We start from the raw sequence: 13265 nt of genomic DNA on the forward strand, positions 1-13265 counted from the left end.
AAAGACACAGAAGAGTTTAACGTGGAACATCAAGTTATTCTTTCAATTTCATAATAGATGGGATACTTTTGTATCAGCTCTAAATATTTCTGAAAAAAAAGAAAACCCTAAGGGTAAACAATTTAAACCAGAGAAAATTTAACATTTAATTTCATAAATTAAACACTTTACCACTTAATTTTGAAAAAAAAAATGAAAGCTATATTAAAAGGAAAATAGTACAATAGAATGCTGTAAAACCTCTGTCTTAAGTCACGTTTAAAATCCCCAGGAAACATACTTAGAATAATGATATAAAACATTAACATTAAAAGATAACATTTACCTTTTTATTAACTTAAGTGAAAGAAATGTGACTCAACTCTTAACCCAAAGGGTCCTTACTGTAATTTAATCCCCACCTTCTTATTCTGGTTCCCATGAGAACAAATTGTTGAGTCAGAGGTGAAAGGCTACGTTTTCCGATGTTTTCTGTCACTCAGGGATTAGGCATTACCATTATGTTCAAAGTTTGTCCTCCAGTTAACTTTGTTCTGGAGTTGCTCACAATGGACACTGTGACTAAAATGGCAGTTTCAAGGAGGCAGGATGATGACATTAAGTCAGGCCTCGTTTTCCTTCCATGTGTTTGTCCTAAACTTGCCGGCAGCAATGACCTCCAGGGCTTCCTGGAGATGCCGCTCAGCCATCTTTCCCAGTCCCACGCAGCTCGAGAGATGCGCCCTCCTTCCCTTTCTCCTCTTTTACTGTTTCAGGTTAGTGCTCATTTTGAGAGGTCTTTGCAATGAGAATGAGTTGCTCTAAGCAGACACTATATAAATAAACCAAGTAATAACTATTTATTTTGTAACAACAACAAAATACCAAGTTCACCACTCAGCAAGGTTTTTCCCTGAGTGATACTTTTATTTTGCTAACTCAACTGCTCCACTTTCCTACACACACACACACACACACACACACACAATCACACACCTTTTTGTAATAACACTTGAGCACTGAGATCAATACATAGACATATTTGGAGCCAATATTTCTATTTAGATGGGGATAAAAGGGCAATCAGATTCATTACGTTTTCTCAACTGAGAAGCCATAGTCAATCCCTGTAAGAATATATACTGGGATAAGAGGTTAATTGATGTGACATTGTGCCAAGTAAAGTACAAATACTTCCTATCAATTATTTGCCTAAAAGCTACAAACACCTAAAAGAGGACTTTCTTAACTCCGTCAAGACACACACTTAAAGTATGACCATTATTCCATTATTAGCTGACACTCTATCTTTGTCTAAAGATTTACTGTGGCAATACATTCTGCAATCAGACATAACTCAGTTTTAAATTCCTTTGTAGCACTGTAGCACTTGTGCAGCATAGTAAAAACTTCATGCCATAAATTAGACCCCTTAATTTAATACAGCTGGTTAGCAGCTCCTGCATAAAGCATCACCGCCATGGCCATCAACATTGTCAATAGCATTGAGTAGCTACTTTGTGCAAGACACTGTGTTTTTGCCAGAAAGAGAAACCTCCAGAAAACAGTGTTTCTGGATCAAAAAACCCAAGGTTGGTTTTCTATGTGCCAAATGAGTGGAAACTTACTTAAGGAAGAGAGAAAAGGCGTCTCTCTGATCATTTAGCACCTTGCATAAAGCCCTGGACCACAAATCATTCATACACAATATCAAAGAATCTTTACAATAACCCTGGGAAACATATATCAATAAACACATACTATAGTTGAAGTTGAGCTTGGAGAGATTTAAGTATTCAATCCAAAATCATGTTGTAGTCAGACATAGTAAGAGGCCTATATTGCAACCCCAAAATGAACAGAATCCAAAGACTGCATTATCCAAACCCGTGTTACTTCAGCAACTGATACAAAATTACCAGTAACTCTCTTCAGCAGACATGGGAATCTCAATTTATTAGACCTCTCTTAAGGATATTATTTTCTAAATCTTTAATTACATTTTGGTAAATCTCCTTTCAATCACATCTAAGTAATGTTATTTATCAAAAACCGACTATTTCGCAGCTAGAAACAGTTATGGCAAAGTTCTATCAATAATGGAAAGCAAATAATACTTTCTAATAATACGCTTGAAATCACAGAACTCTACGGAGAAGAGATGTTAACAGTCACTTAATTCAACCCCCTTATTTTATAAATAACGAAACTCTAAGCAAAGATTACATAGTTAACGCTCATCAATTCTACATTGAGAACTTTGTTTTCTCATCTGGGATAAATGGTATGAACTTGATTCATACCATTCAGTCACATAATTCAGTCACAATCATTCAATCATATGCATTCATATGATTGATTCATATGCATTCAATCATTCAATTCATATGCATCCTTGATTTTCCAGACAGAAATGCATTATCTTGAGAATTAGGGAAAATGATGGGAGAAAACTAGATACGATATATGTCGTCTTAGTCTCCGAGGGAGGGATGAAAATTGAAGAGGCTGCCATGTTTGGCTGTACTACCCAGATACACTAAACTGACAAAGTCATAAAAATCCTAGTCTCTAGCTAGCGCTCTGCTTTTCATTGTGCTCACGGCAGCACTCTTGCTTCTCACTGAGCACTCTAAGTCCAGTCCTTCCACGGGGCCTTGGTACTTGGTGTCTCCACTGCCTCAAATAACTTCCCCCTAGATGTGCATATGGTGAGGAACATTCTTATTTCCTTCAGGTCTGTGCCCACATGTAACAGACTCAGAGAGTAACTATCATCACCCTAAGTAAAACAACACCTAGGCATTTCATTATTTACTTACTACCTGTCTCTTCCACCAAAAAGTTTCATGAATGTAGAGGCTTTGACTCTCAAGTTTGAGGATATATTCCCATTATCTAGAACACAGTAGGACCTTAATATTTGCTGCTTATGTCAATGAATGAAACAGGAGGTAAACTTGAAGTCCAGATTTCAAATAATCCCAAGAAATTATAATAATAGTTACAGAAACATTACTATTATACGCCCTTTCTACTCGAACATTGGACATCAGTCCAAAGGTCACTATGCAGTGGCACAGATAATGGGAAAAACACTGGACTGTAGAGCTTTTGCGTATGCACAACGCCTCACTTGAAACTATCCTGGTTATAGTGCTATAGAAAATCACTCACTTCTAACTACAATTTGGGGCTCTTGTTTCCATATTACAGATTAAATGATTAGTAGGTTGCATATGCCACCATGCCAAAAAAAAAAAAAGAAAGAAAGAAAGAAAGAAAAAGTAGGCATTGTATTTAATTCTCTCCTAGGATAGATTATCCTGATATGATTCATTATTGACATATCAGACTAATTTATTAAAGCCAGCTAATTTACTGAAGCTTTCCTACTTTTCACCTTAAACACATATTAAAAGTATTTACCACATGCTATCAAACAGACCACTGCTTTACTTTTACTAAGGTAAAAACAACAGTCTAAACCACAGAGACACGGTCGATAATGTCTGGATTGTAAACTGCAAGAGTTCATCCCACAACAAAGCAAGACAGAGAACACTGTCAAGAGAACACAGAAGGCTTTCAAAGCTTGGACTCCTGGGTCAGATTCAGATTTCTGCTATGTCACCACGTAGCACCTAGTGGAATGAGCAAGAGATAATTTTTAAAAGCTGATCCAGGCACGCCTATCATTTGGAGATCCAAACTGGGCCATTGGGGCTTTAAGGAATGGTGCTTCACAGCTCAGTCCTGCCACTATAAACTCAGGCCAGTTGCATCACTACTTTCCATGAGGAATTTAAGGGGTGTGACTGCATCCTTTCCAACCCTGCATTCCACATGTGACAAAGCTGATCCAGCTGTTTGTCTGAAAGAAATTCCTTGCTGTCCTTAAAAATTAAAAAGCAAGTGGATATCCGTCCTCCAGGGGCAAATCTCCAGCTGGAACCTGGTACAGGCAGTTGCGAAACAGAGACAGAGCCCTGGAGAGCATCTGCTTTTGAATTCTTACCTCGCCATAGGGGGGTTAGCCCCATCTTGCTTTTTGAAATGGCAGATTCTGGATGGAGGGTGCTGGCTTGGCCCAAAGCTCTTGAGAAGTGTTCATCCACTACTGACCCAATGTCTCCCTGGAAATAAGTGAAAAGGACACAGCGAGAGTTAAGGTACTCCATCTCGGCAGGCTGGTCTTTCTCCTCCTCCTCCTCCTCCTCCTCCTCATCCTCCTCCTCCTCTTGTTTGCTGGGAAGGGTGACTTCCAGAGAGTCCTGCATCTTGCTGTATACCGCTAACTTCTTCTGGGATGGAATAAACAAAACACGGTATCAAAGACAGTTTGTAAAAAAGCATTAACTACTTAACTTTTCACTTAAAAAAAATCTAAATATTAACATATGTTTGCAAACTGATTCTTCTTAGTCTGCTTTACTCCATCTTTTCCCTCCCCAAACCAATCTTCTCCTTCCCACCCTGAAAAAATAAGTCTGTTATTTCAAATTTGGCAAAAAAAAAAAAAAAGTAAATTATCATTATCAGACAATATATTTTCAGAGTGTAAAAGACAGGTTTGCTTGGTTTCTCTTTTTCATAATCTAAAATACCAAAGTAGAATGGCTTTAAAAAAGTTTTTTTTTCCAGTTTTTCATCAATTTTCTATTTTAAAATTTGAATATACATACATCGACGTTATAGTTTGGGACAGAGAGGAATGGGGGACAGGCGGGGGTGCCTGGGGGGATAGGGGTGGGGAAGAAAAGAGCTTTCCATAAATGAAATAAACTAAAATAAAAACAGGAATGTAGCGTCTTATAAAAGGATTTGGCAGATGTGCCAAACTCATTTCTCAAAAATCAAACTAAAATGACAAAGCTAAGTCTGTGTGAAGATCCATTTTGCACGGAACATATTTTGCAGATGTTCCACTTGCCACCATTATCATGGAGGGGAAAAAAGATGATATTATGGCTTACTGAAAATAATACAAGGTGTTACCAATGTCTAGGGTGGCTTTCAAATAAAAATGACATAATTTTGATAGTTTTAAAATATTCTTAAAACACATGATCACAGCTGTAATAATAATCAGTGTATATTACACCAAGCACTCTTACTTATAAAACTTTGAACTTATTACCTCAGTTAATTTTTATAATTCTACATCATGGTTATTATTACCATCTATATTTTAAAGGTGAAGAAACAAAAGCACAGAGAAGTGAAGTCACTTGCCAAAGGTCACAGAGGATGAGAGTGGTGGAGCCAGAATGCGTAATAAAAATACGCAGGTATACTTATGTGTGTTTATAAGGACAGGAGAGGGGGATCTAGTGTAGGGAAAAAAGAGTCACCAAAATGGTATGTTATCATTTTCTGGCTGGTAAGGTATCTAGTTGTTATTCCTGCTTTTCAGTATTTCCAAATGTTTTTCATTGAGTACATATGATTTTTATAAGCAACAACTTCAATGTGAATTATATACATAAGATAATGCTAAACATTATAAAACTTACTATCCTAATGATGAAATGAGTTCTCTATCTATCATTTGTATACCTGCAAAACCTGTTTCTTTGTTATACTATTTTTATTCCAGAAAAAAAATGCATGCTGGAAAATGAATGTGAGTCGAAAAAATAAATCATTCTAGAATACTCTGTAAGCACATAGTTCTGCAAATGTTATCAAAACATGTAACCCAGATTCGTGTTTCTAATGGAATTACTAGCTTCAAAAATCTATAGCCCCAAATTATAAATGCATCATTCAATAAATTGGGCCCTTTCCCCCTAGTAATGAATATGTTGTTCTTGAGGGAGGTGGGCCCTGAAATGTTCAGGCATATTATGAGCTGTTGGTTATTATGTAGGAGCTGTTATTTATAAATACATGCATTACTTTATATTTAAAATCTGTGTCAATGTGGTTATCGTTTGTTGATGAATAGATAATTCATTCCTGTGAGGGAACATGCCTTGCTGATGAATAGCCGGTTGTAACGACGGTGCGGTTATATTTCCTACAATCTGTGTCGCACAGGCTTGAACATGTTTATGTTTAACTTCAAGAGCAAAAACACCACGGTAACAAAGATTATGTATAAAATAAGGGGGTTGAACCAATGGCCTCTAAAATTACTTCTGACTTTAAATTCCATTAAAAATAAACAAATATTACAATTTATTAGTCAAATCACACTACAATTTCTCTGTGTGCCTGTGTATTTATCTGAAGTTATGCCGTTAAGCATATACACATACTCTCTGTCAAGTACTCTGGTATATGAAAAAGAAGCACTGTCTTTATATAGGAAAGGAGTTAAAACTGATCTAGAGGGAGTGACTTCACTGTCCACTGGTGTTCATTACTATCCCTGAAACTGATCTTTTTATTCCCTGTTAATGTCTAGTTCAGCATCGGTTTGTGAGAGTCAGGTTTTGAATCTAATTGTTTCATTTGTTCAATTTTAACATTTATTCTTTAAAGGAAAAAGCCTGGGCTGTGCTAATCATGCAAAGAAAGGCAATGTTTTATTTTATCCCAATTAGCAAATAATTCTTAGATGAAATAAAACTAATTAAAGTTTTATAAATATGGAAAAGATTTACAGCTACAAATCCTGATATAAAGATAGCATAGTATTATGACCAATAATAGCAGTAATAAAATATCTTAATTTATTAATTAATGGCAGTTGAATTTAATGTATAGATTTTCAATTTATTTAAGATTACACAATTTTCTAAGTGTTGTAAAATTTCATGTTACACTTTTTTGACCAAGTTTTGAATGGTTGGATACAAATAAATTAATCTAAAATTTACATATGAAAAATTCAATATGAAATGGGGAAAGAGTGAACAAAAAGTGAACTGCCATGGTATCAAAATATCTTTTATGAGTCTATTTTCTAAAAGTTATTCTTCTGTTTATGGTTGTATTTATTCCCTATATCCTTTACATTTCATATATATGTAATATATGTCTGTATATATACATACACATTTACATAAATATATAATGATACCTTATTTCTTTTGATAGGCAAACACCGGTGATTTTATAAAAATATATGTATTGACTCTATTTAAATACAATTTTTTGAATGGATATAAGATATATATATATATATTTTTCCTCTCCCAGCTCTTTTAAGACAGGTCTTCTACTAAGTAAATACATTTGCTTGGAGACTCTCAAAATACAGCCTATGATACACCTACCAATAGGCCGGACATAAGGCATTATCTATCATTCTCTAGTACTTTTTTCTGATAAAGGTGAGTCAATTTTCACAAATTATAGTGAACCAACTTAAATATTTACATTTAACACACACACACACACACACACATGCACTCACACATAAGCACATGCGCACATGTGAACACACGATTAGCTTCACCATCGATATCACTGGTTAAAATAAGAATTCTAAAGTACCCAAAAGGCCTGAAACCTTCCTAAAATGCAATGAATCTGCATACTTTTTAATGTTTTTATTGAAGAACAATATAAACAGAAAAGGCTACATATCATAAATGTATAGTTCATAAACTTCGTAAACTGAGTGCATCAATGAAACTAGCAACAGATCAAGAACTAGAACATCATCAGTACCCCCAGAAGGCACTGCTTCCTTCAAGACACTACCTCCTGAACTGCCACCACTATCCAGACTTCTATCAATGTGATTTGCCAAAACTGTCTTTTGTACTTTATATAAATGGACTCATACAGCATGTACCCTTTGTGTCTGGCTTCTTTCACTCTATATTGTGTTCATGAGATTCCTGCATACTGTCGCATGTCGTCATAGACTGCTCACTCTCATTGTTGTGTAGTAATCCATTTATCTGTTCTACCACTCACAGGCATTTGGCTAGTTTCTAGATTTGGGCTATTACAAATAGTACCCCTATGAACATCTGAGTATGTCTTTTAATGAACATACGTCTGCATTTCTTTGGGGTATATACTGAAGGGAAGATTGCTGGGTCAAAGGGAATGTACGGATGTGGTTCAGCCCTAACAGATATTGCTGGTTTTCTCAAGTAATTTTCACCAACCTACACACGGACAGCCCGTTTATGAGAGTTCCTGTTGTGCCATATCCCTCTCCACCCTTGATACTGTATTTCTTTTTTCAGCTTTGCTCTCCTGATAGATATCCCAATTTTTTTTAATTTTTTTTCTTTGAGGTGTAATTCATAAAATTAACTTTTTGAAAGTCAATGATTCTGTGGCATTTAGCACATTGAGAATGCTGTGTAACCACCAACTCTCTCTACTCCAAAACATTTCATCAACCCAAAGGGGAATTCTGTACCTATGTTATATTAACTCCCTATTTTCTGACTCCCCCCGACCAGTCCATTATAACCACCGATCTGCATTCTGTCTCTAGGAATTAATCTATCTTGGCTATTTCATATAAACTGAATCATACATATATGACTTTTTTGCTTCTAGGTTCTTTCTCTTAGCATAATGTCTCCAAGGTTCATTCACACTGAACCAGTACTTCATTCTTTTTATAGCTGAGTAGTATTCCATGGCATGTATATAGCATAATCTGTTTATCCCTGTATCCACGGATGGATATCTGAGTCATATCTACCTACTGTCTACTGCAGATAGTGCTATTATGAGTATACACGTTTTTGGTTGCACACCTCTTTCCAATTCTCTTGGTTAAGTATGTATGATAGTTGGGTCATATGGTAACACTACACTTAACTTATTAGGGACCTGCCAAACTGTATCCACAGCAGCTGAACCACTTTAGATTTTCACCAGCAATGTACTTGGGGTCCAATCTGTCCACATCCCTTGGTAGAAAAATAACACTTGCTATTTTTTGGATTTTGAAAAAATTATTATTACAGCTATAGCCACCCTAGTGGGTATGAAGTGGTACTTCACTGTGGTTTTGATTTACATTTCCCTGATGACTAATGATGTTGAACAATTTGCATACATTTAAAAAATATTAAGTGTGAGCACAAAGAAAACAGGAACAGAATTTAAACAGCAACTGACTCATATGCTGACAATCATACTGTCTTAATATTCTCCTCCATAGACCCTTAAGCCTTAGCTACTTTCCGATATCTGTGCTTTGGTGACAGTAAATCAATTCTTTGCCTATTTTGAACTAAGTAAATTATTCATGTGCACTTTTGCCATATTCTATATTCACTTGGTATTTGCTTCTTAGCATGAAACTTGCCTGGTGTTACATTCTTTCTTGAGAATAATATATAACATTCAAAATGTTGAGGATAAATCTCAAATCATCAGACTCTAGATTTCCTGAATTGAGGTCAAAAGGCAATCTAGTTAATGTTGGTTTTTTTTTCCTCAAGATGCACAATACTTCCTAAAAATATCCAAGTCTCAGAAATGTTCATGCTTTTCTTACGAGACTCTGAAGAATTGTTAACCAAAACAAAGACGTCATCAAAAGGGACTTCAACACCTACAAATTGGTTTATTTAGTGCACATGAACTAGCTCATCCCCATTTCAGAGTAATGACAATTTTCCTCCAGGCAAAATGACCCTGTCTTAGGTGAAACAATGACTGAGTTAGCAGCCACAAAGTGAAAACTAACTCAGGAGAAGAGGTTAAAGCAGTGTAGGAAGGAGTAGGCCTGGGCAATGCAGACCATACCCAGCCACCTCACAGCCTACCACAAGGCAGGACAGGAACAAACTCTCACAGGAATGTGCAGGGGAAAGGATTTTGTCTGACAAGAGAGACTTCCATGTCAGGAGCCAAATACCACTAACTCCCCAAGGCTTAAGCTTACAAAATGCCAAATGATTACTGTGCATGTGTGGAAACTTCTTTTCCTAAAAAAACAAAAGTATTTTAATGAATCATTGGGTATTTGGAAACAGCTTTGTCTTTTTTTGTTCTTTTTTCTTTTTCTTTCTTTTCCCAATTTCTACTGGCTTTCTCCTCTAAATGCAATGATTCTTCTATGTTCAAAAAACATGGTTGATGCCTCTAAGAAAGGACCACTAGGCTGAAATAAATGTTTCAAATTCCCTATGCTTCAAATTGTAAAGTCCATAAAAGCAACTGACTGCTCCTTGATTATATTTTTCTGAATTTACTCAGTAACAGATTTTTAAAAATATATCAGAGAGACTTGAAATTTTGATCCTTAGCCTGTTTGGAAAAGGAAGAGGAATCAGGTTCAGGGAGGGTGGGTCGGGATGAAGAGCTATGCCACAGACCTTTCACGTATCATATTTTGCTTCCCTCTCTCAAACACAGGCACACAAATATTTTGTCCAAATAATTGTTTCCAATTTACAAATGCAAAAACTGATTTGCTTGGCTGGGATTATCGAACTAATAAATGGCAGAGACAGGATTAGAACCTATTTCTGTCTGACTACAAAACATGAGCCAAGAAAATAGACTAAAGGAAATGAGTCTCTATATATTTAGGTTAGTCGAATAAACAAACAGAAGCCCACAATCAGCAGGGCATCAGATGCATCCCATAACTAAGGAGAGTCGAAGTTACTTATAACATTAAAAAAAAAAATAGAGATGTAAACATATAACAGTTACAGCTATTAAATCATGCAGTGCTCTTCAAAATAGATATACATCCACATAAAACTGAAGTCCCTATCCAAAAAAGGTATTGTACCCTTGGGAACTCAGATACATAATGTTATTGCCCACCATTTTTCTGGAAATCCTATTTTGGAAATGTGAGCAGAGCCAATTTTGTGAGACACAGTCATAACTCGAGATTCTGTGTTTGTTTGTTTATTCTGTTTTGTCTTCATTTTTCTTAAGAGTTGGGAGTAACAAACCAAAAATACTATTAACTCGACCAGCTATTTTTGAGCACACTTAAGTCTCAATGATTCTGGTCATTATCAAAAATCAAACTCATCCCTTCCAAGGATGAAAAGTTTCCAGTTTCGAGGATGTTCCAAAAAAATGTGCCACATACTTAGACAGAATTTCAAAATTTGCATTCCCAAAATACTTTAAGCTATGATCACATCACAAGGGTATGTGTTCTCTCTCAAACTGACTACTTTGAATGAAACGAGTTTCCAATATGTGAATTTCTGATATGCCTTTATAATCCTAATCCTATTACTAGATATAGGGTATGACTTCATCTTTAAAAATTCATCTGCTATTCATTGAATCACCAATTAATTCCTCTTCTCTATCAGTAATTGTGCAAAGACATGGATTCATCACAAAGATGAAAGTCATAGCCTATCACTAAACTCAAGCTGCTCATAGTTAGTCGGAAGAGCATTGTAAGGGCAATGGTAAATAAAGAGAACCTCACAGTTTATCCATACGGCTAAGTGTCCAATTTCTCCAAGTAGCTAATATTTTAAAATTTTTAAATAGGGAAAGTAAGAAGGTAACATTAGGTCAATTATTGTTTCCTTGTTTCCAAAGAAGTCCAGATGGGAAGGAACCACAGTAGAAAGAGAGCAGGAACAGAAAGGAGGATTTGACCAAAATGAGTCCGTGAGTCTGGGTCAGTCACCAAACCGTCTGGCCTTCAGCTTCCTCCTCTGAAAATGAGGAGTTTTGAGACTCGATTATCTCAGAGGTCTCGTCCAACTCTCTATCCTAATAAGCAACATGCTAGAGCTCTAGACAAATTCACACTTAATTTTGTTTCTTACGTTGGCTGCCTCTTCTGATTTTGCAGGACACCAGCCAAAAATACCGTACAGACCACTGAAGACTAATTCATTCCTAGACATGGGTCATCTAGCCCAATTCCCAAGAATTAGCTTTGGTATCTCCTTTATCTATCTTCACAGTAAGAAAAAAGGATACATCCTCCAACCGCCCCGCCCCTCGCTCCATCGGCCAAGGACAAGTGTTTTGGCATACTACCACATTAGAGTTCTAAGAGAAAAGGACACCTGTTTACTTTAGGTCATTCTTCCTTTCTTTTCTTTGTCTCCTCTCTACTAAAACACAAGACAAATGAAAAATAGTTTGTTTACCCCAGTTCAGACCACGCTTTTTAAATTATTGGCATAAATCTGGTATCCACTGAAATATCTATAAATATGGCATATACGACTACTTGTTTTTAGCAGCAGATGTTTGGGTCTATTGGTTCAGGACAGTGTTGGGTCTTCCTAAATGAATAGTTAAGGCAGAAAACCAGCTGCTTAAAGAGGTGCTTTTTGAAAGATTCGGGGCAGAGTTTTGCCCAAAATTATTTCCTTCACTGTGTCTGCCAGAACCTGAAATTCAAGTATCAGAAAGCGTTTGTTTCTCGAATGAAGAATGAAAATATTTTTTTCTGGAGATAATACCTTAAATTATTATCTATTACTGGATTAATTAGTTTGGGATTCTTTGTGGGGGTTTTTTTTAGGTTGTTTTGTTTTTTTTTTTAATGCTAGCTGGAAGTAGGGCCTATGGGAATGGGATCCAACTTCAGCACCCAAGTTTTAGAATGATAGACAGAAAGTCTAATACACAAGTTTGCTTTAGGATCTGCCCTGAGTATCCTGAGCATAATATTTTTAGTCTCGTTGAAGTTAGTCCCTTTGCACAGAAGGATACAAGACAGAAATATATACACTATCCAAAGGGATCAGCTCAGCATCTTTGCTGCAACAGCCCCAAGAGTCACTGTGCACAATGGCAAGCTTCTTCCCTCTGAACACCCTCATTTCCTTTGCCGTGGCGCATGTCCCTGCCATCCCCAGTTTCATGAGATGGGAGACTTTATGAAGTGCAAGGTGAATTAGGGCTTCCTTGCATTCGTCCAAAATACCCCTTCCTTTCCAAAGAGTGTCACCTTGTCCTGGCATTTGGTTTTGTGCTAAACATATCTTCACTATGCATGATTGTATGGATTCCAAGCCTTTCCTTTCTATCGTTATTGTAATCTCTCTTCTGGTTGACTGCCAGAGACAACAGTTAGTTTAGTCATTTTAAAGTTTAATTTTTTTCTTTCCAGCTTTGAATTTTCTGGCTGCAATGTTATTGGGAGCATAAAACTCTGGGTACTTTAAGCTTCTAAGTTTCTGCAGTCAAGTTAATTTGTGTAGTGTGGAATTATGGGGGTTGTTCTTTCTCAATGAAGTCCTGTATGAATTCTTATAAGTCCACTTAAGTCCTTGCTTACAATTGCAAGAAAATTGGATCCTCCACCTTAAATAAGTTGGCTGTATATTGAGACTATTTAGGATATAATTGTATTCTTTCCATTTAATGACTCTAAAGTTACGTTGAAATAACAGTAATATACGAGG

The 13265-nt window shown here is 36.2% G+C and overlaps 1 protein-coding gene across 2 annotated transcripts in view; it reads right to left on the reverse strand.

The window, feature by feature from the left end:
- Positions 1 to 13265, reverse strand: part of VGLL3 (vestigial like family member 3) — a 44090-nt gene that overhangs the window by 25800 nt on the left and 5025 nt on the right. The window contains exon 2 of one of the 2 annotated variants that reach the window (XM_080818936.1): positions 3998 to 4115. In XM_080818936.1, coding sequence (XP_080675062.1) covers positions 3998 to 4115 — 118 coding nt within the window. Of the gene's footprint in view, positions 1 to 3997; positions 4284 to 13265 lie in introns of both variants that reach the window. The other variant, XM_080818935.1, reaches the window with a different exon arrangement.

This window comes from Martes martes, assembly GCF_963455335.1.
Source record: "Martes martes genome assembly, chromosome: 1".
Lineage (NCBI taxonomy): Eukaryota > Metazoa > Chordata > Mammalia > Carnivora > Mustelidae > Martes > Martes martes.